We start from the raw sequence: 22,924 nt of genomic DNA, 5'->3' as shown, positions 1-22,924 counted from the left end.
TTTATTGCTACATGCTGAAGTTAGGTGGCTATCAAGAGGTCGAAGTTTGAAACGATTATTAACTTTAAAAGATGAAGTTCTTATATTTCTAACAGAGCAAAATTCTAATTTGGCCGATTATTTTCAAGATAATTTATGGCTTCTCAAGCTATGCTATTTGGCAGATATTTTTGATAAAATCAATGATATGAATTTATCAATGCAGGGAGTCTGCGTTAATATGTTTATGTTAAAAAATAAACTTGAGGCCTTTGTTAAAAAAATTCTTATATGGAAGAACAGAGTGGAAAGTGGATCGCTCGAAATGTTTCCATTTACTGACGAGTATATAATTAGTAACAATATTTCAAAAAAAGATACTCCTATAACAAAAATTATAGTTAATCATTTGAAGGATATGGAAGTTTACATGCATAGGTATTTTCCCAATGATATCGATACACAACAATGGATTTGCAATCCATTTTCAATTGAAATGGAAGAAATTAATTTTTTAAACTTAAAAGCACAAGAAGAATTTGCCGAATTAACAAGTGATACTACCTTGCGACTTAGATTTTCTCAAGTGCCTGTGCATGAATTTTGGATAGAAATCAAATCAGAATATCCCCTACTATCGGAAATGGCAATGAACAAATTACTGCCATTTTGTACAACATATTTATGTGAATCAGCCTTTTCCACATTAACTTACATAAAATCAAAATACCGTTCAACTTTAATAAACGTTGAAAATTTATTACGATCTGCACTAACTCAAATTGAGCCTAGATTTAATTATTTGTGTAAAAATAAACAATCACATCCGTCACATTAATATTGTTTGATGTTAATAATATGTTTTTATTAAAAAAATTGTTACAAAAGTTTATTTTTTCTATTGAATATATAGATATAGTTTTATGTTTTCTTATAAAAAAATTGTTACAAAAGTTTATTTTTTCTATTGAATAAATATATATATAGTTTTATGTCATTCTATTTATTGTGTTTTATTACGACCGATATCCCGTCAACGTTTCCAATTATATATATGTGAAATGAATGGGTACGTATTCTTTAATCCTTATTTTATTTACATTGTAAAATAGTGCGATATTACATCTACATCTACGGTTAATATATATTTCATTATATGGAGGAGGGGGTCGTTTAAAATTTCCTAAGCTTGAAGGGGGTCGCTATATAAAAAAGTTTAAGAAGCCCTGATATAGAAAATGAGATTATGTTATCAGGGATCTCAGACCTCCTATATTTCCTATTATTTTCAAACCACTCCCTTTTTTTTCCTCCTATTTCCTACTTTTTCCTATTTTTTTTTTCAAATCATCTGTCGTTTCTGCTATTCCCCTTTGAGCATAGTGATAGCCAAGGAACAGAAAAATCACTGGAAATCACTTGAATTGTAACTGCACCTGTTTTTCAATTCATTTGTTTTGAATGGAGTGTAGTAAAACATGAATTCTTATTCAGTACACCAGCTTCTGTGTCTGGTTGCCAATTTATGTTCAATCAGAGTAGAGGAGAAATAAAATCGCACAGCTTAAAGATTGTGATACACATGTTTTTCCTTCTGATTTCGATTCATATTTTAGCAAAATGGTGAAACAAGTTAAATTTTAAATAGTATTAATCCCCGTGGCAGAATTGGGGCGACATTGTTGCAGAACATTACAGCGTTTTTGCAGAAAGATTTTTCATTTGGGAAGGGACAAATTTTGGTTTTCCTTTTTGCATAATTTTAAAAAAGAATGTTTTTTTCCCAGTAGAATTTTTTTTCATGGATGTCTTTCTTGCTTATCAAATGATCATGATTTTTTTCTTCTCATTTGAGATTTTTAAAGAAATCGGTAATGACTGTCTTTAGCTAGAATTTTAAATCAATATAAAATAAAATATTCAGAAATCACGAAAGTTTAAAAGATAGTTTGTTCTATAAATTATGTTCTTTCTTTAATTTTTTTTTCTTTAAAGAGCACCATATTTTACATACACTTATCTTAGTATCTCTCTTTTAAAAAGTCCTACTCCCTAGATACGTGATCTATATTTTGGGCGTGACTGCACAGATTTTGCGATTTGTAAATTTATATACAAATTTTAATTCATTATTTCTTAAATTATTTTCGAATTTTAATTTGTGTAATGATTTACAAAATTCGACAGAGGAAATAATTTAGTGCATTTTTCCACCTACAAAATGCGAGAATATCGCCCATAATATTAGAATTAAAAAAATATTACTTTTACAATTAAAATTTTTATAAATTTTTTTCTATACTTTCTTCTGTAAACACAACGTTTCTGTTACTTTAAATTAGTAACTGTTATAATTAAAGGTATCTTAAAGCAAATATTAGTGCTAGGGAAGTTTATCGCAGAAAGACTGAAAAAATTCTGCCACAAGGCTCTTGATTGTTTTTAATAAATGCTGATATTATTACGTCGTGCAAAGTTCAAATCTTGGAATCAAGAAATCACTCTTTAACATGCCCAATTTGCACCGATATGGTTAATCCATATGGTGTTTCAATCGTTCTTTCGACAGTCATTGCTACGAATTTGCACATTAAAAAAAATTCTCAATGTTTTTTTAAAAATTTTTTTATTACGTGTGAATCTCATCATTACATATTTCATAATATGCTTTTTTAATACGACAATTTCAAAATTTTTTCAGCAATTATTGCTAGCTCTACTGATTTCCATAGGGTTTTTTAAATTCCGGTTATGTCTCAGTTCATATTATTTCTTCACATAAAATTTGAATTGTGCATTTAAATAATCACTTTTTGGCGTGCTTATTTTATGCCGATTGTATCGTAAATCCATGTTGTGTTTTGATTATATTTCTGGTAGCTATTGAAATTCACATAATTTTTAAACATCCTGATATATATCTGACAATATGGAAAATTTCAATCATGCATTTGAATATTTAATTTTTAACTCAATGATTTTATTGAATTTTTTTGTCAGTTATTGTTATTGATTTCCATTTAGTTTTTAAAATCCAATATTTTTAATACTGTATTATTACAACAACCGAATCCCGAAACAAAACACTAATTTAGCAACCCCTTTTTGAAAAGTCTGATCTGATTCGTGTAATTTTAAAGTGCATCTTTTTTTCCCCGGTAGTTACTGTTATGGATTTCACAATTTTTAATTATTTTTTAATATGAGTAATTTCGCTGTAGATCTTTTTTTTTAGGTAGTTACTGCTATGGATTTCAAAATTTTAAGTTTTTTTTTTATGTAATAATGATTTGCAAAAAAAAGAAATAAATCATGTTTTTTCCAACAAAATGCAAGAATCTTGCTCAAATTATTAGAATAAAAAAATATTTCGCATTAAAATAAAAAAAACTTATGTACAATTTTATTTAATCCAAATATTTTTTTTCGTAAACGCAATGTTTCTATTACTTTATGCTTTAGTAGACCATGTATCTGCAAATTTTCCTTATATCTCTTCTTGATGTACTATTAAAAATAGCATTCAGTGGCATTAATGATGACAATTGCTATTACACTTTATTTAATTTTTGTTGTTGCTTATAGCAAAAACTTGTAAGGCTTTAACAACTTCGTGTTACTAACTTGTTTGAGTTGAAGTTTAGTGTTAAAAAAAGTAAAGCATTCCTGTTATAGTTCATTGTGGTCATGGAAGACGTTTAAGGAGAGTAAAGGCTCTGGAATTTTGAAGTTTAGTGTAGCTGTTCAAAATGAAAGGAAACAAGGGATCTTTATTCCTGTTTCATTTTAGTCTTTTTTATTGCTATTTTAACATGGAAGCATGTATTTGCTATCAATGACAAACTTGCTATAACTACAAATCTGTTAATGTGAATTGCCATTATAATGGGTTTTTACCATGTAAAAAATTTTATTACTTAGAAAGTTATGTCAAAAAATATGAATAAAGCTCACTTAATCTGTGTTTCACTTTTTATGCTGAAATTTTTTTTTCTCTCCTATTTTTAGGACTCTTTCATCTGTGTTTGGAGTTTGGAAGGAACATTACTTAAGAAGTTCAAAGGACACAAGGTTCATTGAAATCTTTTGCTAAAGTTTTTTTTTTCCAGCTCTCTTGGTTTAATGTGCATTTCATTATTTTATTGTTTTAGCTTCCACTTATAGTAAAGCTCTTTACATTTACAAAATTTGGATTTGTTTAGTGTAGGTTTTTTTTAATAATAATTTTTCTTATAAGCTTTTTTTAAAAATTAATAGTTAGCACCAATCAATAATATATTATATAACATTGGGCATCTTATGCAATGATAAATGAATTAAAAAAAAATTGTATTATAAAAATCATTTGCTTATTTACGTTCAATGGACGATGATTACATTAAAAAAAAATTCAGGAAGTGTAACACTAAGGCACTATTGATTCTGAACTTAAAATGTAAATAGTTTACCTGAAAATATATTCAAATCAATTTCGGGAAGAAATCTAACCCTTTGTGATCCCATGCAATCAGCCATCAATTCTTATTGAGAATCAACCTATTACGAATAAAAAGATATAGGTATACAAAATCTGTATGTTTAATTCTGAATGAACCAAAGAAAATGAAGGAAAAAAAATGATTGAAATTGGCAAAACATGGGATATATTTCTAAATAAGTATAGGCTGCTTAAAGTTATGCTGCTAAATTCAAAATATGCTGCTAATTCTAATATTTGTTACAGCAACTATCTGTCCAAAAACTGTGAACTTTTTATTGTTTGGGAAAAGTTGATAACATTACATTACAAACAAACATTTTTAAACAGCTAGTTTAAAAATTGCATTCACCACTAATATTTTATTTATAAAATTGGCATTTCTTTTCCATTTTCATTTTTGATATTTTAATTATTATTTTAAATAAATTACATGTATATGTATATTTATATATTTTAATAGAATGGAAGCATTTGGTGCATTGAAACCACTGTTCAAGATAATAATCTAAACCAAGAAAACATATTTGCTGTAAGATTTCTTACTCTCAATTTGCATTTTGTATTTATATGTTATGTGTTTTAACTTGGTAATGAAAATACTTTTCTATTTATGTTCTTTTTGCACATCTGTCTAACATGTATTAGGAGTGAAAAATTAATGTTATTTTCACCAGCTTTTTATTCTGGCTATACTATTTTCATTTTTAATGCTCATCAAAAAGTATGTATAGCATAGAAAACAATGAAGTAAGTTGAGGAAATATGAAGTTTTAAGCTTTACATAGAATCTGGGATAATTTTATATTCATGCAAGTTATTTGTATTTTTAAAATTTTTCGGATTGATATGGATATGAGAAAACAATTTGCAGATTTTCTTTTGACTATATAATGTTACTTAATTTTTTAATTCATTATTTTAATTATTTTCTTTTTTGACTTACATATTTTAAACTGGGATTTTTAGGGAAATTTGTAATTCAGAATTTTAAAGATAGACACTTGTAGACTTCAATTATCTTAAATTTGTTGTGCAAATATTATAAATGAACTTTTCAATTGTTTATTGTGTCATATTTTCCCAGCATTCTTTTGTGCTTAGCATGTAATTAGAGTATAAAAAGAGAAATTGTCATTTGAATTGAGTGGTAGAAGTTTCAAGTTATTGACAATTAAAATCTCAATACCTCATTTATCATCATTGCTTAAATAAGGAAAATAAATAAATAATCAGTCATAATAAAAATAATAAACATTTTAAAAATAAAAATAATAATTTAAAAAGGGAATCCATTTTTTTTGTATTGTATTTTATAATTTATCAATAAAAGTTTATAAATTTTCAATCGCAATAATTTCTAAGTGTACAGTTTTAAATGATTTCTAAAAATTTTAAGGTCATAGTACATTATAGTTTTTTTTAATATAGTTGTCATAGCTGTTCAGAAACTTACTGTAATGTAGGACCATTTTTTTAAATTCCAATATTAAGTTCTTTTGTTGCCAAGCATTTAAGCAAGATTATCACTTTGAGGTCTTTATCATTTGTGAACTCTAAATCATCTCAACCTATCTGTTATATGTGATTACCTTCCCTTCTGAATTTTGTTGTGCAATCCGGATTTTTCTTCGTTAAACATGTCATATAATAATGAAATTATAGTTATATCATTGTTCATTAAATTATAGCATTGTTCATTGCACTATTATCATATATATTCTGCCAAGCATTTTGTGCATTTGTAAAACAAATGACCCTATGCACACAATTTGTATTATTTTTAATGTTTTCATCCATTTTAAGAGATTGTAATACAAAGATACTACAGCTCAAAAGGTACTACAGTTGGCAAAAGTTAGCCCCCATTGAGGTAGTTCAGAGCTTACTGGTGTGCATCTAGTCATGTCATAATGATTACTGTGAATTCATGAAGACCCTCATGTGTCACTTAGTTAAAAATCTATTTTAAGTAGTTGATTTTAATATTGTTTGCTGTGCTTTTGCTATTTACATAACATTTTGAAATTATATTCTCAGCCTTTTATTAGTATTTTCAATTTAATACCAAGTTTTAGAAAGTTATAAAATAATAAAAATAAAACAATAAAAATATTTAACTATTAAACATAGAAATAATATTTTTAATAGATGTATATTTTTATAATTTTTAATAACATTTGTTTTTTATTAATAGTTTACTGGTGGAAGTGATGGTGGTGTATATATTTGGGGTGTATCTCAAGCCCTTCAATCAAATCTGATTTCACAGTTATCACAAGTAAGTATTTTTGAAACTTTGTTCAAAACTGTACTGCTGTAACCGTCAATTATGAAATAGTTTTTACAGTATTTCATTTAATATTTTTAGACAGGTTAGGTTGGAATTCATTTTTTCTTATATAATTTTGGAACTATAACAATTTCTTAATTTTCTCAGTATTGTTCTTTCTAATTCTTGCGTAACATCTCATTTTCAAGAGCATTGAAGTGAGTTTTCATTATAAATTTTTAGTTGAACTGAAATAAGTTATTAATGTCAGTTGTTGTTATTTAGGCTATAAATAAAAAAGGGATATTATTTAAAAATGCTGGAATTAAAAACACTCATCATATACTTTTATTAGTCAATAAAATTTTAATAATGCCTATATCTCATCGTTAACAGACGATTTAGGCATATGCATATCTATTTAAGCTTATACATATCCATCATACTTTCCAGTTTTTTTTTTTTTTTTTTTTTTTAAGAGGAATTTTTTTTTAATAAGTTTCAAAAGATATTAACAACAGGTTTGTACTGCAGCTTCTATGGATAAAAATTAAATTTATGTATTTTTAAAATCTAATAACAAGCGTAAAAATTAAACTTTTGAACAGTTTTATATCCACTAATATAATATTTTAGAGATTTTATTACTTTTGACATTTATGTAAAATGGCCTTGTGTAAAACCTAGCCGGATATAAAATGTATAAAATTATGTGTAAAAATATTTTGTAATTGTTTTCAATTGTTTACAATTTAATTTGTCATTTCTTAAATAATTTTATTAGCCTTTTAATGAAAAGAATATTTTTATTCTAAGGAGATTAAAATAATAAGTCAATTGATGCCATTTCTTAATCATTTTGCTAGACTCAGTTGGAAAAATACTTCATGATAATTGAGAATTAAGATAAAGAATTTTCTAACTATTTCAAATGGGAGGAAATTAGGAGTTTCTCTCTTAAAATTTTACAAAGTATTTACATAATTTAAATTTAATTTTTAATTATTTTAATGGAAGAATTTTACTGAATGTTTAAAATTTCTCGAATGTTAAAGTTCTTTGACTGTTTTAATATTTTATCAGATTTTTGAATCCATATTTCAAATATAATACACAAAAATAATTTTCTTTGAGCCAAATTCTTTTGCCTAATCCTTTCCAAATCCTTTTCATCATTATATTTGGTATCACAGCCAGGGTGCATCAAGGCTTTTTGTTAAAGATTCCTTCAGGACAACCTCTATTTTGACCTGGAGTGTCACTTTTTTACCCCATTCACTCCAAAACCTATTCTGATTTCATAGAATTGAGCCATCATTGTTTGGCCTTCCACTTTTCCGACTTGTGAAGGCTTTGGCACACAAATTTTTTTTCCTGGTTTTTTTTCTCCTTCCATTCTAGCAATATGAGCAGCTCATATTTTAAATTTTTATACTTTTGATGATATCAGGTTCTTTAAAATGTCCATAAATTGAGTTAAATGCCTTCGCCTAAGTCTATTTTCTTTCTGTATTTTAGCTTTAAAATTTCATTATAATACTATTTATAAGCATTCAAAATTTTAAATTTTTTTTAATTTTTTCATAATTATGATATGATAAAGTACCTGAATACGATAAACTTTTTTTTCTAATGTTTTTCATTTTAATATTTAAAATTTATCCTTTTCTATTTCAGGAAAGTAACATATTCCAATCTCTCTTAAATAATCCAAATGCTGACAATGCTGTTAGTCATCTTCCACCTGACAGGGGCCTAAAAAAAAATAAGGTATTTTTATGATTTTTTTTGTTTGTTTTGATTTTCAACATAAAAACCTATGGAAAAGCATTTCTTCATTAGCTTGCAGAATTTATTAACATGTGGGGTGTATTAAACCAAAAAAAAAAAAAAATGTTTTTAACTTGCGAGAATGAAATTCTTTGCTGCATTCAGAAGCTAAATTTCTTTCTGTGTTTTGCCTTCCATACCAGGTTTTCTTTAAATTTGCATTTTTGATAAGGTTTATTTTATTAAAAATGGGGTATGTGAGAATTCACATTCCTGAAAAAATTACATTTTTCATGCTTATTCTTAAATATATAATTATATTTTTAATTAAATTTTTTAAAGTGCATTATGGCAAGAGAGTGAGAGAGAAAGATAGCTAGTATAAATTTGATATGCTACAACTGTGAGATTTATTAATAATTTTATGAATACTAATTTTAATATGGTTTTAACTTATATTTGAAATTAATTCTTTACAACTGAAGTTTTATTCACTTAAGGATATAAATAGAAATAAATTTTTAAACTGAATTACACTATGGATTAGTATCTTAAGTGTTAGGATATGTGATATCTTTCATGTCAGCAGCTTTTTGTGACACATCTTTTACTGGGTTAAGTTGATTTGTTTAATTATTTTTTTTCATAGTTACTTAAATTTATTATCTTCTATTTTTAAGGAATTAATTCAAAGTTAGAGTAATATTGAAGTAAAATAAAGTTTTTTGATGTGTATTTAATATTTACCAAAGTACAATTAGCTTACTTTTATTACTAAATTATTTATGCTTTTCTTAATTTTAATTTTATGATATTTATTAATTTGACATGATTTTGCTGCCAATTTGTTTTATAATTTTTTTTTAACTGTCAATGGAATCAAATTCAGTACTCCAAAATGGTTTTAATAATATTAAATTTATTACTCTAACATTTAATTTTAATATATTTAATTTTAAAATAGGTTACTTTGCTTCATTATTGTTTCAAAGTTTAATAATACTAGTTTCTATTCATTATTTTGATTGTTTATCATTTTCAAACCAGATATATTCTGATTCAGTAAAAACAGAGAGGTAAATTCTTAATCAAAAGTTTAAAAATGCGCAGCTTTTTCACTTGGCCCTTTAATTTAAAAGTCAGCACAAAGCCATGATTGATTTTAGAACCTGCTTGCAATAAAATTTTTGATAGTATGGTTCAACAAAATGTAGTATTTTGTTGACTATCTGTAATTATTAAAATTTTTGAATCTTATTTATTGAATAAAATCTTATAAAATAAAATATAAAATTTAACTGTGATATTCCAGTTGGTATATAGGAGAGTACTACTATTTATTTATACAAATTTATTATCTTATTTATCTTTTATGAATATCAATTTTAATATGAATATATTAAATATGAATTTTAACAAATAGATGATAATAATATTATTTACAATGTTGGTACAATTCATATGTTATTATTTGTGCATTGTTTATTTTGTGATTAAATTGCAAACAGTATTTAGTTAGTAAAAAGGTGTAACTTATATTAAAAGAATTGTTAATAATTAATTAATGTTTTCATAATCATTAGATGTAATTTATTGTAAGTAATCTTATCTTATGTATATTTATAAATAGAATAATTGACAGCCAGTTAATATTTTCTGATCTATTCAAATGCATTCCAACAGTCCACGATTTATATATAAATATAATATTGTATTTCTACATTAAATATACATTGCATTTTTTTAGACCTAATTTCAAGCAAATTAATCAAATTATATGTTTTGGTAAGTTATTTCAAAATTTTTCTGAAAATATGAAACTTATAGATTTAACTTGTGGTATAAAAATAATATTTCAACTTTATTTTACTAGAAAAAGTGTATTGAAATGTGATTTTAATTAAATTACATTCTCTCCTTGCCTGATAAGCAAGCAATAGCAATCATAAAACATTTAGTAAATTTATATTTCCGGCCTTTTATTTTTATGAATTTTTGTTTTTTTTTCTCTTCAAAATAAATTTTTGTTTAATATAAGAATTGGAAAATTGTTTTTTTAAGGTCTGTGTTTTCAAATTTCTTTTTCTTTTCTTTTTTTAAATTTTTTTACATAATTAATAAGAAATAATCAACAGCATTTAAAAAATATTTAAATATTTTCGTAATTGAGAAAAAAAACATGGAAATATCTTTCAAATTACTGAATGCTTCAGTTTTTTATTGATACAGTGAAACCTCTCGAGAGCAACCACTCTCGGCTCCACAATATATTGGTTAGTCATTCTTAGAGGTTACCTTCATTGGCTTCAAAATGTCATCGACGATACATGATTTTTCGCAAACTATTTTCATTTTAGCCACCATCACTTTCTTGGGGCAGAAATGCCACTTGGGTTGACATTTTAAGAACCGGATTGATGAATAAACTTTAGGGTCAATAAAAATGATCCCTACTGATATAATTATGTGTAAAAACAAATTTACTAATTATCATAGAGAGCAAACTGTTATAATAAGTAAATAAGTAAAGAATTATGTTTTTGTTCGATTTAATTGTATTTCATATAAATTAGTTAGCTTTAAAGCGTGTTTGTTTGAGAGGCTCAGTTTTTTCTAAAATATTTTCTTTTTGTTAAATAATTTTCTTTGTAAAATCATTTTTTTTTAAAAAATATAACTTTCATCTCTAAAATTAAAACATTGATAACATTTTCTCTAGTGTACTCTGATTGCAACATGAATTTGTAGATGAATCTTTCAGAGATTGCCAAAAAGAGGTCTCTAAATAAGAGCCTAACACAAATATCTTGAATACATTTTAATCTACTTATTTGTTTTGTTAAAATTTTTTGTTTTGATTTTTTTTCCATGTTTTCTTAATGAACCTTTTCCGCATTTGGTGCAAAGGATTGTCCGGTTGCTGCGGGATGTTTTGATAGTCTCTCTTTGAGGTTTTCTTCCACACAAAGTCTACGAAAAAATTCTTGCTTACCTAAACTAGTCATTAATAGAGGAGATCGTTACGCAGGGGTGATCTTTGCTGGAGGTTTCACTGTATCTCCATATGCTTAACATAATCTTCTGTGATTTTATATTTACTAGATTTCAATTTATGTATGTCTGACTATTGTTTGTATTTTTATAGAATTTTTTTTTTTTCAGTGCATTTTTCCTAGATTATGCTCATTGTACACAGAAGGGGATGATGAATCTATTTTAATTTATATGGGGACTGAGTGAGTATTTTTTGATTTTCTTTTTCATTCTTTCTTAGTGAAATTTCACCTCTTTATGTATGTGCATTTTCAATTAAGCCCATAATGAAATAAAAAGGATCTGATATGCCCGGAGGGGCAGAAATAAGTCAATCTGCAGCTCCATCTTCATAAATCATTATTTGTCTGCAGCCCGTGCAAACAGGTGGTGTGTATTATTCTAAAAATAAGGTTTCCAAAACTATGTATAGCAAAAATAGAATTTACAATTTTAAGGAAGATAAAAATTGAGCACAATAAATGTATGTTATTAAAAAATTTGAAATATCTGAAATTAATATTAATAACATAATTAATATGAATAATTGTTACTAAGAAATTTGTACACACCAGCTGTCTGTAACCCGTGCAAACAGATGTTGTGTGTTATTCTAAAAATAAAGGCTTCCAAAACTATGTATTGCAAAAATAGAATTTACAATTTTAAGGAAGATAAAAATTAAACACAGTAAATGCATGTTATTTAAAAATTTGAAATATATGAAATTAATATTAATAAGATAATTAATATGAATAATTGTAACTAAGAAATAAATCCATATGTGAAGTATCTAAATAACTAAACAGAAAAAAATTTATGAACATTGAATTCAGTTCAAAATTAATATAATAAAATTTATCCAGATTTACTAAATTCAGAATAACAAATTACAACAAAGATGTCTGTAAATTTTAAGTGGTTGAAAAAGGGAATAAATTTATTTTTAAACTAATTATCAATAATAAAACAAAATTATGTTTTTTGAAAGCATTATCTAAACTATGAAAAAATAATAGCAACTTTTGATATCACAGATTGCTTAAATGCTACTGCCAGAAATGTCTTAATATTTATGAAATGAGTCGTTAATATTTATAATGAATGAGTCATTGAGATGGATATGAGTATTATGCATATTCTTAAAATTTTGCTCATAATTGGCCTCTTTCTATTATGTTTTTTTTCATCACCTGTATACAATTTTTTTAACGTTATATTTAGATTAATTAATGCATATTATGTTGAAGAAACATTTTGTCAGCATGTGTGAGATATAGAGAAAAAAATTTTTTATGTGATGTCATTTCCTTTTCTATTTCTGACAATGTGTAACATAGTTAATGAGTGCTTATTTCTCCTACTGATTTTTTTGCAAGTGTAATTCTACATTTTCCTAACATTTTCTTATACCCCATTCTTACTATTTTCCCTAACCACAAATATTATGACACAATTTTCTGATGTTTTATCTATGAAGTGCATTTTTAAAAAAAATTTTAAAACAGCAGTTACATATTATTTATATTTTAATATTTTGACATACAAATTTGTTTTAATCTTCCCTTAAAATCTATGAAAATATTTTGCAGAAAATTATCTAAGTACAATCTGAAAACAAAAATGTGGGACGATGTTTTTCTTGATTATTCTATTACTAATTATTGTATTATGTCGATATCAAGTGGTAGTTCCTATATAGCCTTAGGTACATTCGATGGTGAACTAATTCTAATACACAGGCAAGGTAATAATTTTTTTCCAGTACTAATATTACTTTCATATTGTATGGCATCTTCAGTTATGTATATTTTTTTCCAAAATTTTTTAGAGCTAAGTGATAAAAGGTACAAGAAATTACAAGCACATGATAGTATGATATGCTCTTTGCATTGGTGCAGCAAAACAGGTGATGCTCTTCTTTCATGTGGAACAGAAGGACATTTGGTATTTGTTGTTTATTAGTAATACTATTATTAATACTAATAAAATGTTAACTTAATATAGTTTATCAGGGTGCATAGCGTTTTTAAAAAATGCTTAAAGGTGCTTATTTTCAATTTTCGTTTTTTAAAAGCCCTTAAAGCTGCTTTTTTCATTGGGTGTTTTTAAAAAGTGCTTAATTTTCCATGTTTCAAAATGAGATTTTTCCTATACTATGTTGATTTTTGCTTCGAATTATGCGAAAAAAAAGAAAAAGAAACACAGTTCACATTGTTCTATTCAACATTTTCTAAATTAATTCAACCCCAATCTATTTACGCGTATTGTCAGTCCGTAGCATATGAAAACGCCATTTGCTTTACATGATTCAAAATTTCATGATTTGTGACAATTGTTAAAAACAGTGCCAAATGGTTTTTTTTGGTTTTGTTTTTTTGACATGATGGTTCAAACAAAAACCGTCAATTGTCAAAAACTTTCCAACCCTGCATAACTATGATATTTTTTTAAAGTGCTTAAAAATATTTTTTGAGTGCTTGAAAAGTGCTTCAGAGGTGCTTATTTTTTGTTAAATAATTTGGCTACGCACCCTGTATATTTTGTTTATGAAATATCTGATAACACATGAATATAATGGCAAGATTATTTATTTATAATTTTTACAGCAATTAAATGTAACAGTTAGAGCAATTATATTTTATTTACATGTATTTACAGACTCTATGGAGAGTATCCTATGAGGAGGAATTTGAAGTTCAGTGTTTGCAAAAATTTTTTCTTCCAAAATGTAAAGGTCATTGGTGGTCAACAACAGCATTGCATATCAGCTCAGATACATTCTTGGTTGTTGGCGATAGAGGTGGCAGTGTGTCTGCATATAGTTATTCTGTTGAATTAGATGAAAATAATGAGATGGTTTGTTAATGCCTTTTTTTGTTTTTAAGAAATTAAATTCTCTAACAGAACACTCAAAAAGTGAAATCCATGCAATCTTTAAATTGCTTTGATCTTCTATTTTTTAAAAAAAAGATTTTTTTCAATAATTGCCTTTAATTTTATTTTGCAAAAATCAGATTTTATGTTTATTAGTTATTTTTTATATTTTTTTTTTGGTAACTTGGTTTAAGCGCATTTTGTATGTCATTTATTTGAGATTCACCTTTTTATTAAAAAATAAATATGAATATTATGACTCTGAAGGTATCCAAGTTTTTCTTTAATACAGTGCAGAACCTCTTATCCGGAAATCGGAAAACCAGATAACCGGAATGAAATTCGGAACCGGAAATTAATTTTCTTCCATTAAAAAAATTATTTTTTCCTGCTAGATTTTAAGCCCATTTTGTTATATAGAGCGTACGGCGTATCGAGTTGACGAAAGAGCTGATATAGAGGACGGATCAAAAGCCGTTTGTAGACAAATCTCACATAAGCACAAATAGCTTATATATGTTATTAATGTTAATAATAACATTAATAACATATATAAGCCTGTACATAATTTCTTTCCTTATTTAAACTTAAGTCTATTATTATTTATCATTTTTTATTATTTCTAAAACTATTTCAAAATAATTTTTTAGTTTCGTTTTATAAACATTAAAGAAAACTGCATTTTGTAACGATTCAAAAAACCGGAAAAATCAGTTATCCGGAATCGCGATGGTCCCGATCGTTCCAGATAATCGGTTCTCTACTGTACTTATTTTGCTTTGCTTCTGACTTAATTCGTAACAGCGTTTAACTGGGTTACTCGGAGTATGTAATGTATTAAGTTTTTTATTTCCAGTATTGTCAGGAGTTCGGTGCAACATAGCTTGAAATGAAAATTAATTTGTAAAAGCTTGATAAATTAATTTTTTTAAACCTTTCAATGATTCACTGTTATGACTGTTGCATTCTATTAATCAAGAATCGTTTTTCATGATAAAGACCAAGTAATCAAGCTATTTTATTTTATTTTATAACCGTCGTTGAATAGCTGACCCGATTCTGGGTTTACGACTACCAATGTTCAACTCCATAGCTTTGTACCTTATCCAGACGACAAGGCAACTCTTGGATCACATATTTTGAAAATATTTGTCTTCGGGGTGAGGGACTTTTGATAGAACTAACCTGCATTTGCTTTGCATGAAAAGGAAAACTACAAAAACCTAACATGATTAGTTTGATGGCAAGCAGACTCTAACCCATGATCCATCTACTACTGTAGATATTTTACGTCAGCACTGTGGCCAGTGCGAGTTAGGTGTGCAATTTGTATCACCATCCATCGCTGGGATTCAAACCTGGTTCACCCCATTGGGAGGCGAGCACCTCTCCTGAGTCCCCATGGCCCTAAGGAATCAAGTTAGTTCCAGTCTTTAATACAATTCAAATATCCCTCTTATAAGTTACTAAGAATATGCCCATCAGCTCACATTAAACACCGTTTTTTTTTTCATTCCAAGCGTAATTTTAGGTTTGATAAATTTTTTTTTATTCATTTAGCTCGTATTGGCCCATTTTGTTCCAACAAAGTGAAAATTCACCTTTTTGTATTGATTTCATAACTTTTTTTTCAAAAACATTGTGAAACACTTGCAGGTCAGAAAATTGAAATTATACTTTATTAGTCTTAGCTACCACTTTACTTTTTAAAAAAATTGGATTGGCGTGATTTTAGATAGATTATATAAAATATCTATATTTCTAATATATTATGGTGGATACAAATTCCTTGTTTCTTCAAAATAAATTCAAAGAATCAAATAATTAAATTAATTATCCTTAGATTGTCTTTGCATTGCTTTGAATTTTTGTGCACTAAAAATGTTCTGCCAAATTTAAGATATTTTTTCTATAAATATATTTGACTGAACTTTTGTTTTCTGTATGTAAGCAATAAAATTCATTGTTTTAAAGCTTTTGTTTTGCAGGGTGAACCGTTCATGAGATTCAACAATATTCATGGTGATAATGGAGTTACTGATATTCAAGAGCATAACTTATTTTATTATAGTTCTGGTCGAGATGGTAAAGTGAACCAATATTCTTGGATTGACGAAGATTTTAAATTACTTCATACTCTTAAAGTAGGAAAAATATTAGCTTTTTTTTTGTTTTCTTTTGAAAGCTTTTGTTATACAAACAAAAATTTCTCACAAATATTATTATACTATCCATATATGTTAATTTCTACCAGGTCTTGGCACTTGATCTTGACTAAGAATAATGATAACTAATGGCTACAAATCTTGGGCGCTTGATCGCCACAGTGGCTAGAAAATTCTAGCTTGCACTCAGTTTTTCTGTAGAATTTAATGAATTTTTTAAACCCTTAAAAATCGGAATATTTTGAAAAAAAATATTTTTCTTAACAAATCATAGCAAAATCTATATTTAAATAGTATGCAGGTTTGTCATGTGATTTTTTTTTTTAGTACATTAGACTTGATTAACCAATATCGAATTATCCAGGTTGTGGATTATCTGGAACAACTCCCCCTCAAAAAAAAGAAAAATTGTGAATTGCAGTTGCTTCAAAGTGCAGGAAGACCGGATTATTCTTAATCCTTCCTATTGTATTGAACTCCACCAGCCGACCTTTAATACAGTTAGCCGGTTTTGCTATGCTGACAGTTGGAGGGAGGCGAGATATGATTCAACTGTTGTCCCAGTATTAGTGTTGTTCAAATTTAAAATTTTACGCATGCTTTACATTCTGTTAGTAGTATTAGCATGTCGAAATTCAAAAGGGTTGTCCTTAGTACAAACCAAAAGCTGGAAATAATTAAAAAAACTAGAAAATGGACAAGCAGTTAAAACTTTAATATGAAATTGGTAATTAAACTATGTGAGACATTATGTAAAAGTTATTAAATTTTCTATCCTTATTTCATCAAAATGTGCATAAAATGGATTGTTTAAAACGAAGCATTTTCTGACCATCCCGATTAATCTAGAATCTACATTATAATATGAATCAGTGTTTTCACTACAGCTCGAGAACCTCGCATATTTTTTTCTTTTCTCGCATTAAAAAATGATTACCGCGAGAAGAGGNATCTAGCTTCCCTATTTACCAGTATTGTTCAGAACCTTTTCGAACAACAGAACACAACCACGGAACCCCTTTCAAAATACATTTCTCTGCAACCACGCGTTTACCGTAGGTAAGGTTTCTTCATGTAAGACGTTCAAATTTTTTATGCACTAATGTAAGATGGAAAAATATCTTGTAAAGGCAAAATATTCTATGATGATGTATCAAAAATATTCAATACTTTAAAAAGTAGAAGACGTTAAAAATGTATTATAATTAAAGAAATGATTTTTTTTTCAAGAGTTTTTGCGTTTTTTTAGAAATCTTACTTAACTTTTTGAAATCTCACCCTGTGTTTGAGAAAGGGTGAGAAATTCTCACCCATTTTTTTTCTATGATGAAAACACTGTATGAATGGTCTTTTTCTAACTTCATAAATATTACACTAGCTTTCATTCAATAGCATGCTAGCTCCTAGAAATCCTGAGTGCTAGAAATTTCAAATTTTAAGTGAACTTCAATTTTTTTGTTGCTGACTATTAGTAGTAATATGCATCTTAAGAAATTTTGTATTCTAAACAATTTATAGTTATAGTTTAATAATTGCTTCACTTAAAAAAAAAATTTTGATTCTTTTTACCTAAAATTTTGATTATTTATTATACTTACCACTATTCTATCCAATAAATCAGAATCTAACTTAAAATTAGATAAACTATAAAAATAATGTCTGCTGCCCAGTTAAATTAATATCTGTGCTGGCTGTATTCCAAACAACTTAGCTGGAAAAGTTTTACTTTATTCATTCTAAATGTTTTTATACTTATTTTTTAAGTAAATAAAAACCTTTAGAAAACATAATTATTGCTATAAAATATAATAAAGCTCTTTTTTCTGATAGTCAATTATCAATGCTTCATTACTTGTATATTTTAAATATTTTATCTATACATAATTAATCTAAATTTTTTTATATTTTCAGGTATCTCATGATTTGGAATGGATCGGAAAGATGATTTTTTATGAGTCTCATTTACTTCTCGTTGGATTTCATACAGTAAGTACTTACTAAGTAGTGGGGCTTGTTATTTGTTATGCTATTGCATTCATAGTAAGTCAAGCATTCATCCACAAAGAATAAAATAAGTTAAAAGTGACCTTTCTGTCTTTTTCCCCCTACCTTTTATACCATCAATTTTGTTTCAAATACTCTAACCTTATGCACCATTACCGCACTTCTTTTTATTAGCAACCTCTTTTTTAGGCTAATCCCCTCACAAGAATTTATATTTGATGATGAAGTAAAAAATTTTACTTTTTCAATAGTGTTTAGTGCTTGTGTCTACTTATTCTTCGTAAAGCAGGAAGACTTAAGATAGAGTTTTTCTTCTGATCTTTTCTTCTTCCTAATTTCCATTTTTTTATATCCTGAAAAGTAGACAAGTATACATAGTATACATCGATTCAAGCTTATTCTAGAATCTAGTTTTTCACAAAAAGGAAAAAAATAATTCTGGAGTAGTCACTGTTGAAAAGCAATTTATATTTTTCTTTCTTTAAAAATTCTTCAACTTCATCTCATTAAATAAATCAAGGGCATTACAAAGTTTTTTTTCCCAACCTTTGTCTGATCTTGGCATTATGACTGCCATCGATCTATGTTGGATAGCTCAAATAGTTAAAAAATATAAGTTACAATGAATTTTAGTGATATATTCTCTGTTACAATGTTATGTTCAGAATAAGGGACCAAATGGTCTCTATGTCTGTCGTTAGCATTACATAAAGGGCAGGTTGGGAAATCTGATAAATGATGACCTGATGATGATGACGACCTGTTGTAAGCACAAGTTTTCTTAGGCACACATGCCAAATTTTTTTACGGTTAGTGACACTAACAGGCAGATTGCAAGACTTTCTAATAGGGAGAGCCTAAATCTTCCCTTTTAGAGCATACCCATTTATCTCTTAGAGATAAGTCCTAAATTTAGCATCTCTGATTCTTTTATCAATTGATAGCAAATATCTCAGAATCAGAAAGGTTCGCATCCTACAACAGGGAGAACGGGGAAAATGTGAAAAAATTCAAGGAATTTAAAAATAATCTAAGAGAACAGGTAATTTTGAATTTTTCTTTATGAACTGGGAAAAAACAGGCAATTTAATTTCTTATTTTTGTCTTTTAAAAATTTCAGTCCTCTCAAACGGTAAACTAAGGGATATTTAAAGATGATAGTTCATCTATATTATATTATTTCATTTATTATATCATTATTTGTTTTATGCTGAGCTGTTTCTTATTTCTCTAAGTTTTTTCAGAAACTAAAACTTAGCATCGTTGTCGTAATGTACCTCACAGGAGTGCTATGAATATGTGTTTCCTCTTAAAATATTGTGTATATTATGTGCAGGCAAAACACAGGGATTTTTTTCTTCTTCAGGTATGGCAACCCTGACGAGCCTCGGCCAGAGTCATTTACTCAGCTCAAACTTATTACTCTGCATAAACGTAAATAATATGAGTAGTTTAACATTATAATATGAGTATAATGTTAAAGGAAGTAAATCATAGTTTTATCAGAAATTTCGTGACTTTATATCTTGAGAAGTGATCAGATAGAAGTACAAAATTTAATTATTGAGCCATGTTTATGAAAAAAGGTCATATTTTAAGAGTAAGCAAGAAATTGAATAACAATATCATAAACTATATCACTATAAACTATATATAAGCAAGAAATTGAATAACTATATCACTATAAACTATATCACAATGATAAAAATAAAAAAGGCAAAATTTTTGGAATCCTCTTATTTTTTAATTATTTTGTGAGTAATCAGCAAGTGATTTTTAAATATAAGTAATGTTTAAAAAACAAAACAAAGATTTTTAATAAAATCTTAGTTTTATCAAACTTTTCCTGATTTTTATCGTGAAGAAGTGGTCAGAATTGAGAAATTTAAATCATTCAAATTTGCATGTCTTATTTGTCAATTGAAATTTGTACTTTACATGTTATTTAATCGTTTTATAATACTATAAGTTTAATAGACCATAAAATAAATCTACAAATTCAAATAGACTTTTCCATTTAATACAAAAAATTAAAATTTTGTATTTTCTTTAATTCTTTGCTTATTTTATGTTTTAAAGGTCTCTGTCATCTGCTTGCTTTGTTTTACCCCTCTACTTGCTTCACAATCATCCTTGTTTTTCGATGGTGAACAAATTTTTACATCAAAATAAAAACTATTCAAGTTAAAGATCCCAAAATGTTTTGATGGTGTTAACAAAAGTTATTTTAAGAAAAAATTTAAACCTAATTTTTATGCTTGGTTAACATTGGAATTTTATATAGAAACTGTTATTTATTTTTTTTAAATTTATTTCTATTTACTTTTTTCATTTTTTTGGTTACTATAAACACTTACTAAAAGTTTTTCTCTTCCAAAGAGATTGTTCATCAATAGTACGAAAAGATATTTCTTAATGCTACACGGTTTAAAATCGTTATTTTGTGTTAACAACTTTTAACTGCATTACTTTACTGAACATATAACATAAAATTTAATTTTAACTTCTAAAACTAAGACTGATTTTAACTTCTTCACAATTTGATATTTGTAAAATGATCACTAAATATCTTAATCATAAAATGTTGCATAAAAAGATATTATTGTAACTTTGTAATAAAGTACATATTTTTTAATTTTTAGCTTTTAATTTTGAATGATAATTTAAGTCAATTACCCAATAATTATTAAACAATAATCTTTAGTAGAGATGGTAAATATAAATTGCTGATAAATTCCCTAAAAAATTTACAAATAAATAAGTAACTTTTATTTATTTTATAGTGATAAAGTGCAAAAAAATACTTAATTCTTGTTAATCATACTTAAGTATGATTAATAATACTTATTAATCATACTTAATACTTATTCATCATATCATCTGATTTTTCTGCCCAATGAGAATGCATGAAAATGGTAAAACAGCACATATCTTTTATGATATACATATAATAGTAATAATATGCATTTTCAAAATTATTTGTTATATTTTTATTCTTTTTTCCCCTTAACCAAATATTGAATATGATTTCTCTGTTGAAATAGAAAAATTTTGTTGTCTGGAGTAGCCATCTTGAGAGTGCAGTGATGACTGTTGAATGTGGTGGTGGTCACAGATCTTGGGACTTTTCTCTTACTGAAGAAGGCATGGCTACATTTGTTGCTATTCAGAAGAAAGATATAATATATTACCAACAAGATTTGCGCCACATGATCAAAGAATCTGTCTTAAAGGTAAATATATGTCAGTTTTTGAGAAAATATATTTATATATGTGAAAATTGATGTTTTCAGTTGAGAACATGTTATATTTTCAGTTTATATCAAAATAATAGGTCCACTTTTCATTTTTCAAATACTCAATTATTAATTGACAATAAGAATTATTTTTTGGTGGAAATAAACAATCATAAATATTTAGGATGCAATTCGATGCATAAATTATTAATTTTAATAAATAATTTGATGCAAAAATAATAATAATTCTTTATTCAAATTTATTTTTAGACCATTTTGAAAAAAATTGGTCAACATGTATAAAACTTTGCACTAAAACATTTATATCCACAGAATTTTCATTTTTACCGTATTCTTTTGCTGTCCAGTTCAGTTCAACGTATGCCCGGTGGTTGAGTGGTAGCGCTTCGCGCTTTCATGCCACATATCATGGGTTCAATGCTCGAACTGGGCAAGGTTGACTCAGCCTTTCATCCCTTCAGTGGGTCGATAAATTAATACCAAGCATGCTTGGAAACTAAACTTTCGGGGTTCTGCATTTGGCTGACAACCTGACCAGAGCATCTGCTCCTGCACCCCAGATCCCAAGGTCTAGAAAACTGAGATGGGCACAGTTGGCCTTGGCCCTCTATGGGCTGTCATGCCACTGAGCTTAGTTTAGTTTTAGTTCAGTTCAATGAAAAATAATTCAACCAACTTTCGTGCGAAAATTTATAACGAAACTCAAAAGGAAATGAAAATTAAATATTCACACACTTCAAATTTTTAGAAAAATATAAGAACTTAATTGCTGACCCAATATGTCCTAAAATGTAACCAATTTTACTGCATGTCCTTTGATAAACTTATTATGAAGCATGCAGATATTTTTGATGCTAATGCATATCAGGTTATAGAAATTTTTAAAAAAAATTGTTGTAACTATTTTATTATATTCTACATCACCATGCAAGAGTAATATGGAAAAATAAAAGAAAGCCGTCACTACTTCAGTTTGTAAACTAATAATTTCTCTTCTTTTATTTATAAAAAATCATAAATGCAAGATTGTTCCTCGAAAATTGTTCAGGTGTTATTTGAAAGGAATTATTATCATTTTCACTATTTTCAA

At 26.9% G+C, this 22,924-nt stretch overlaps 1 protein-coding gene across 3 annotated transcripts in view; it reads left to right on the top strand.

Moving 5' to 3' along the window:
* LOC107446980 (tRNA (34-2'-O)-methyltransferase regulator WDR6) overlaps positions 1-22,924 on the top strand; it is a 68,973-nt gene that overhangs the window by 17,942 nt on the left and 28,107 nt on the right. For all 3 annotated transcript variants that reach the window (XM_071178678.1, XM_016061785.4, XM_016061777.4), the window contains 11 exons: positions 3,988-4,050; positions 4,920-4,988; positions 6,654-6,737; positions 8,406-8,498; positions 11,661-11,734; positions 13,124-13,278; positions 13,363-13,478; positions 14,193-14,390; positions 16,397-16,552; positions 18,485-18,559; positions 21,622-21,810. In XM_071178678.1, coding sequence (XP_071034779.1) covers positions 3,988-4,050; positions 4,920-4,988; positions 6,654-6,737; positions 8,406-8,498; positions 11,661-11,734; positions 13,124-13,278; positions 13,363-13,478; positions 14,193-14,390; positions 16,397-16,552; positions 18,485-18,559; positions 21,622-21,810 — 1,272 coding nt within the window. The remainder of the gene's footprint in view (positions 1-3,987; positions 4,051-4,919; positions 4,989-6,653; positions 6,738-8,405; positions 8,499-11,660; positions 11,735-13,123; positions 13,279-13,362; positions 13,479-14,192; positions 14,391-16,396; positions 16,553-18,484; positions 18,560-21,621; positions 21,811-22,924) is intronic.

Source organism: Parasteatoda tepidariorum, chromosome 3, assembly GCF_043381705.1.
Source record: "Parasteatoda tepidariorum isolate YZ-2023 chromosome 3, CAS_Ptep_4.0, whole genome shotgun sequence".
Classification (NCBI taxonomy): domain Eukaryota; kingdom Metazoa; phylum Arthropoda; class Arachnida; order Araneae; family Theridiidae; genus Parasteatoda; species Parasteatoda tepidariorum.
The sequence above is the reverse complement of the archived record's forward strand: the minus strand, read 5'-3'. Positions and strand labels throughout refer to the sequence as shown.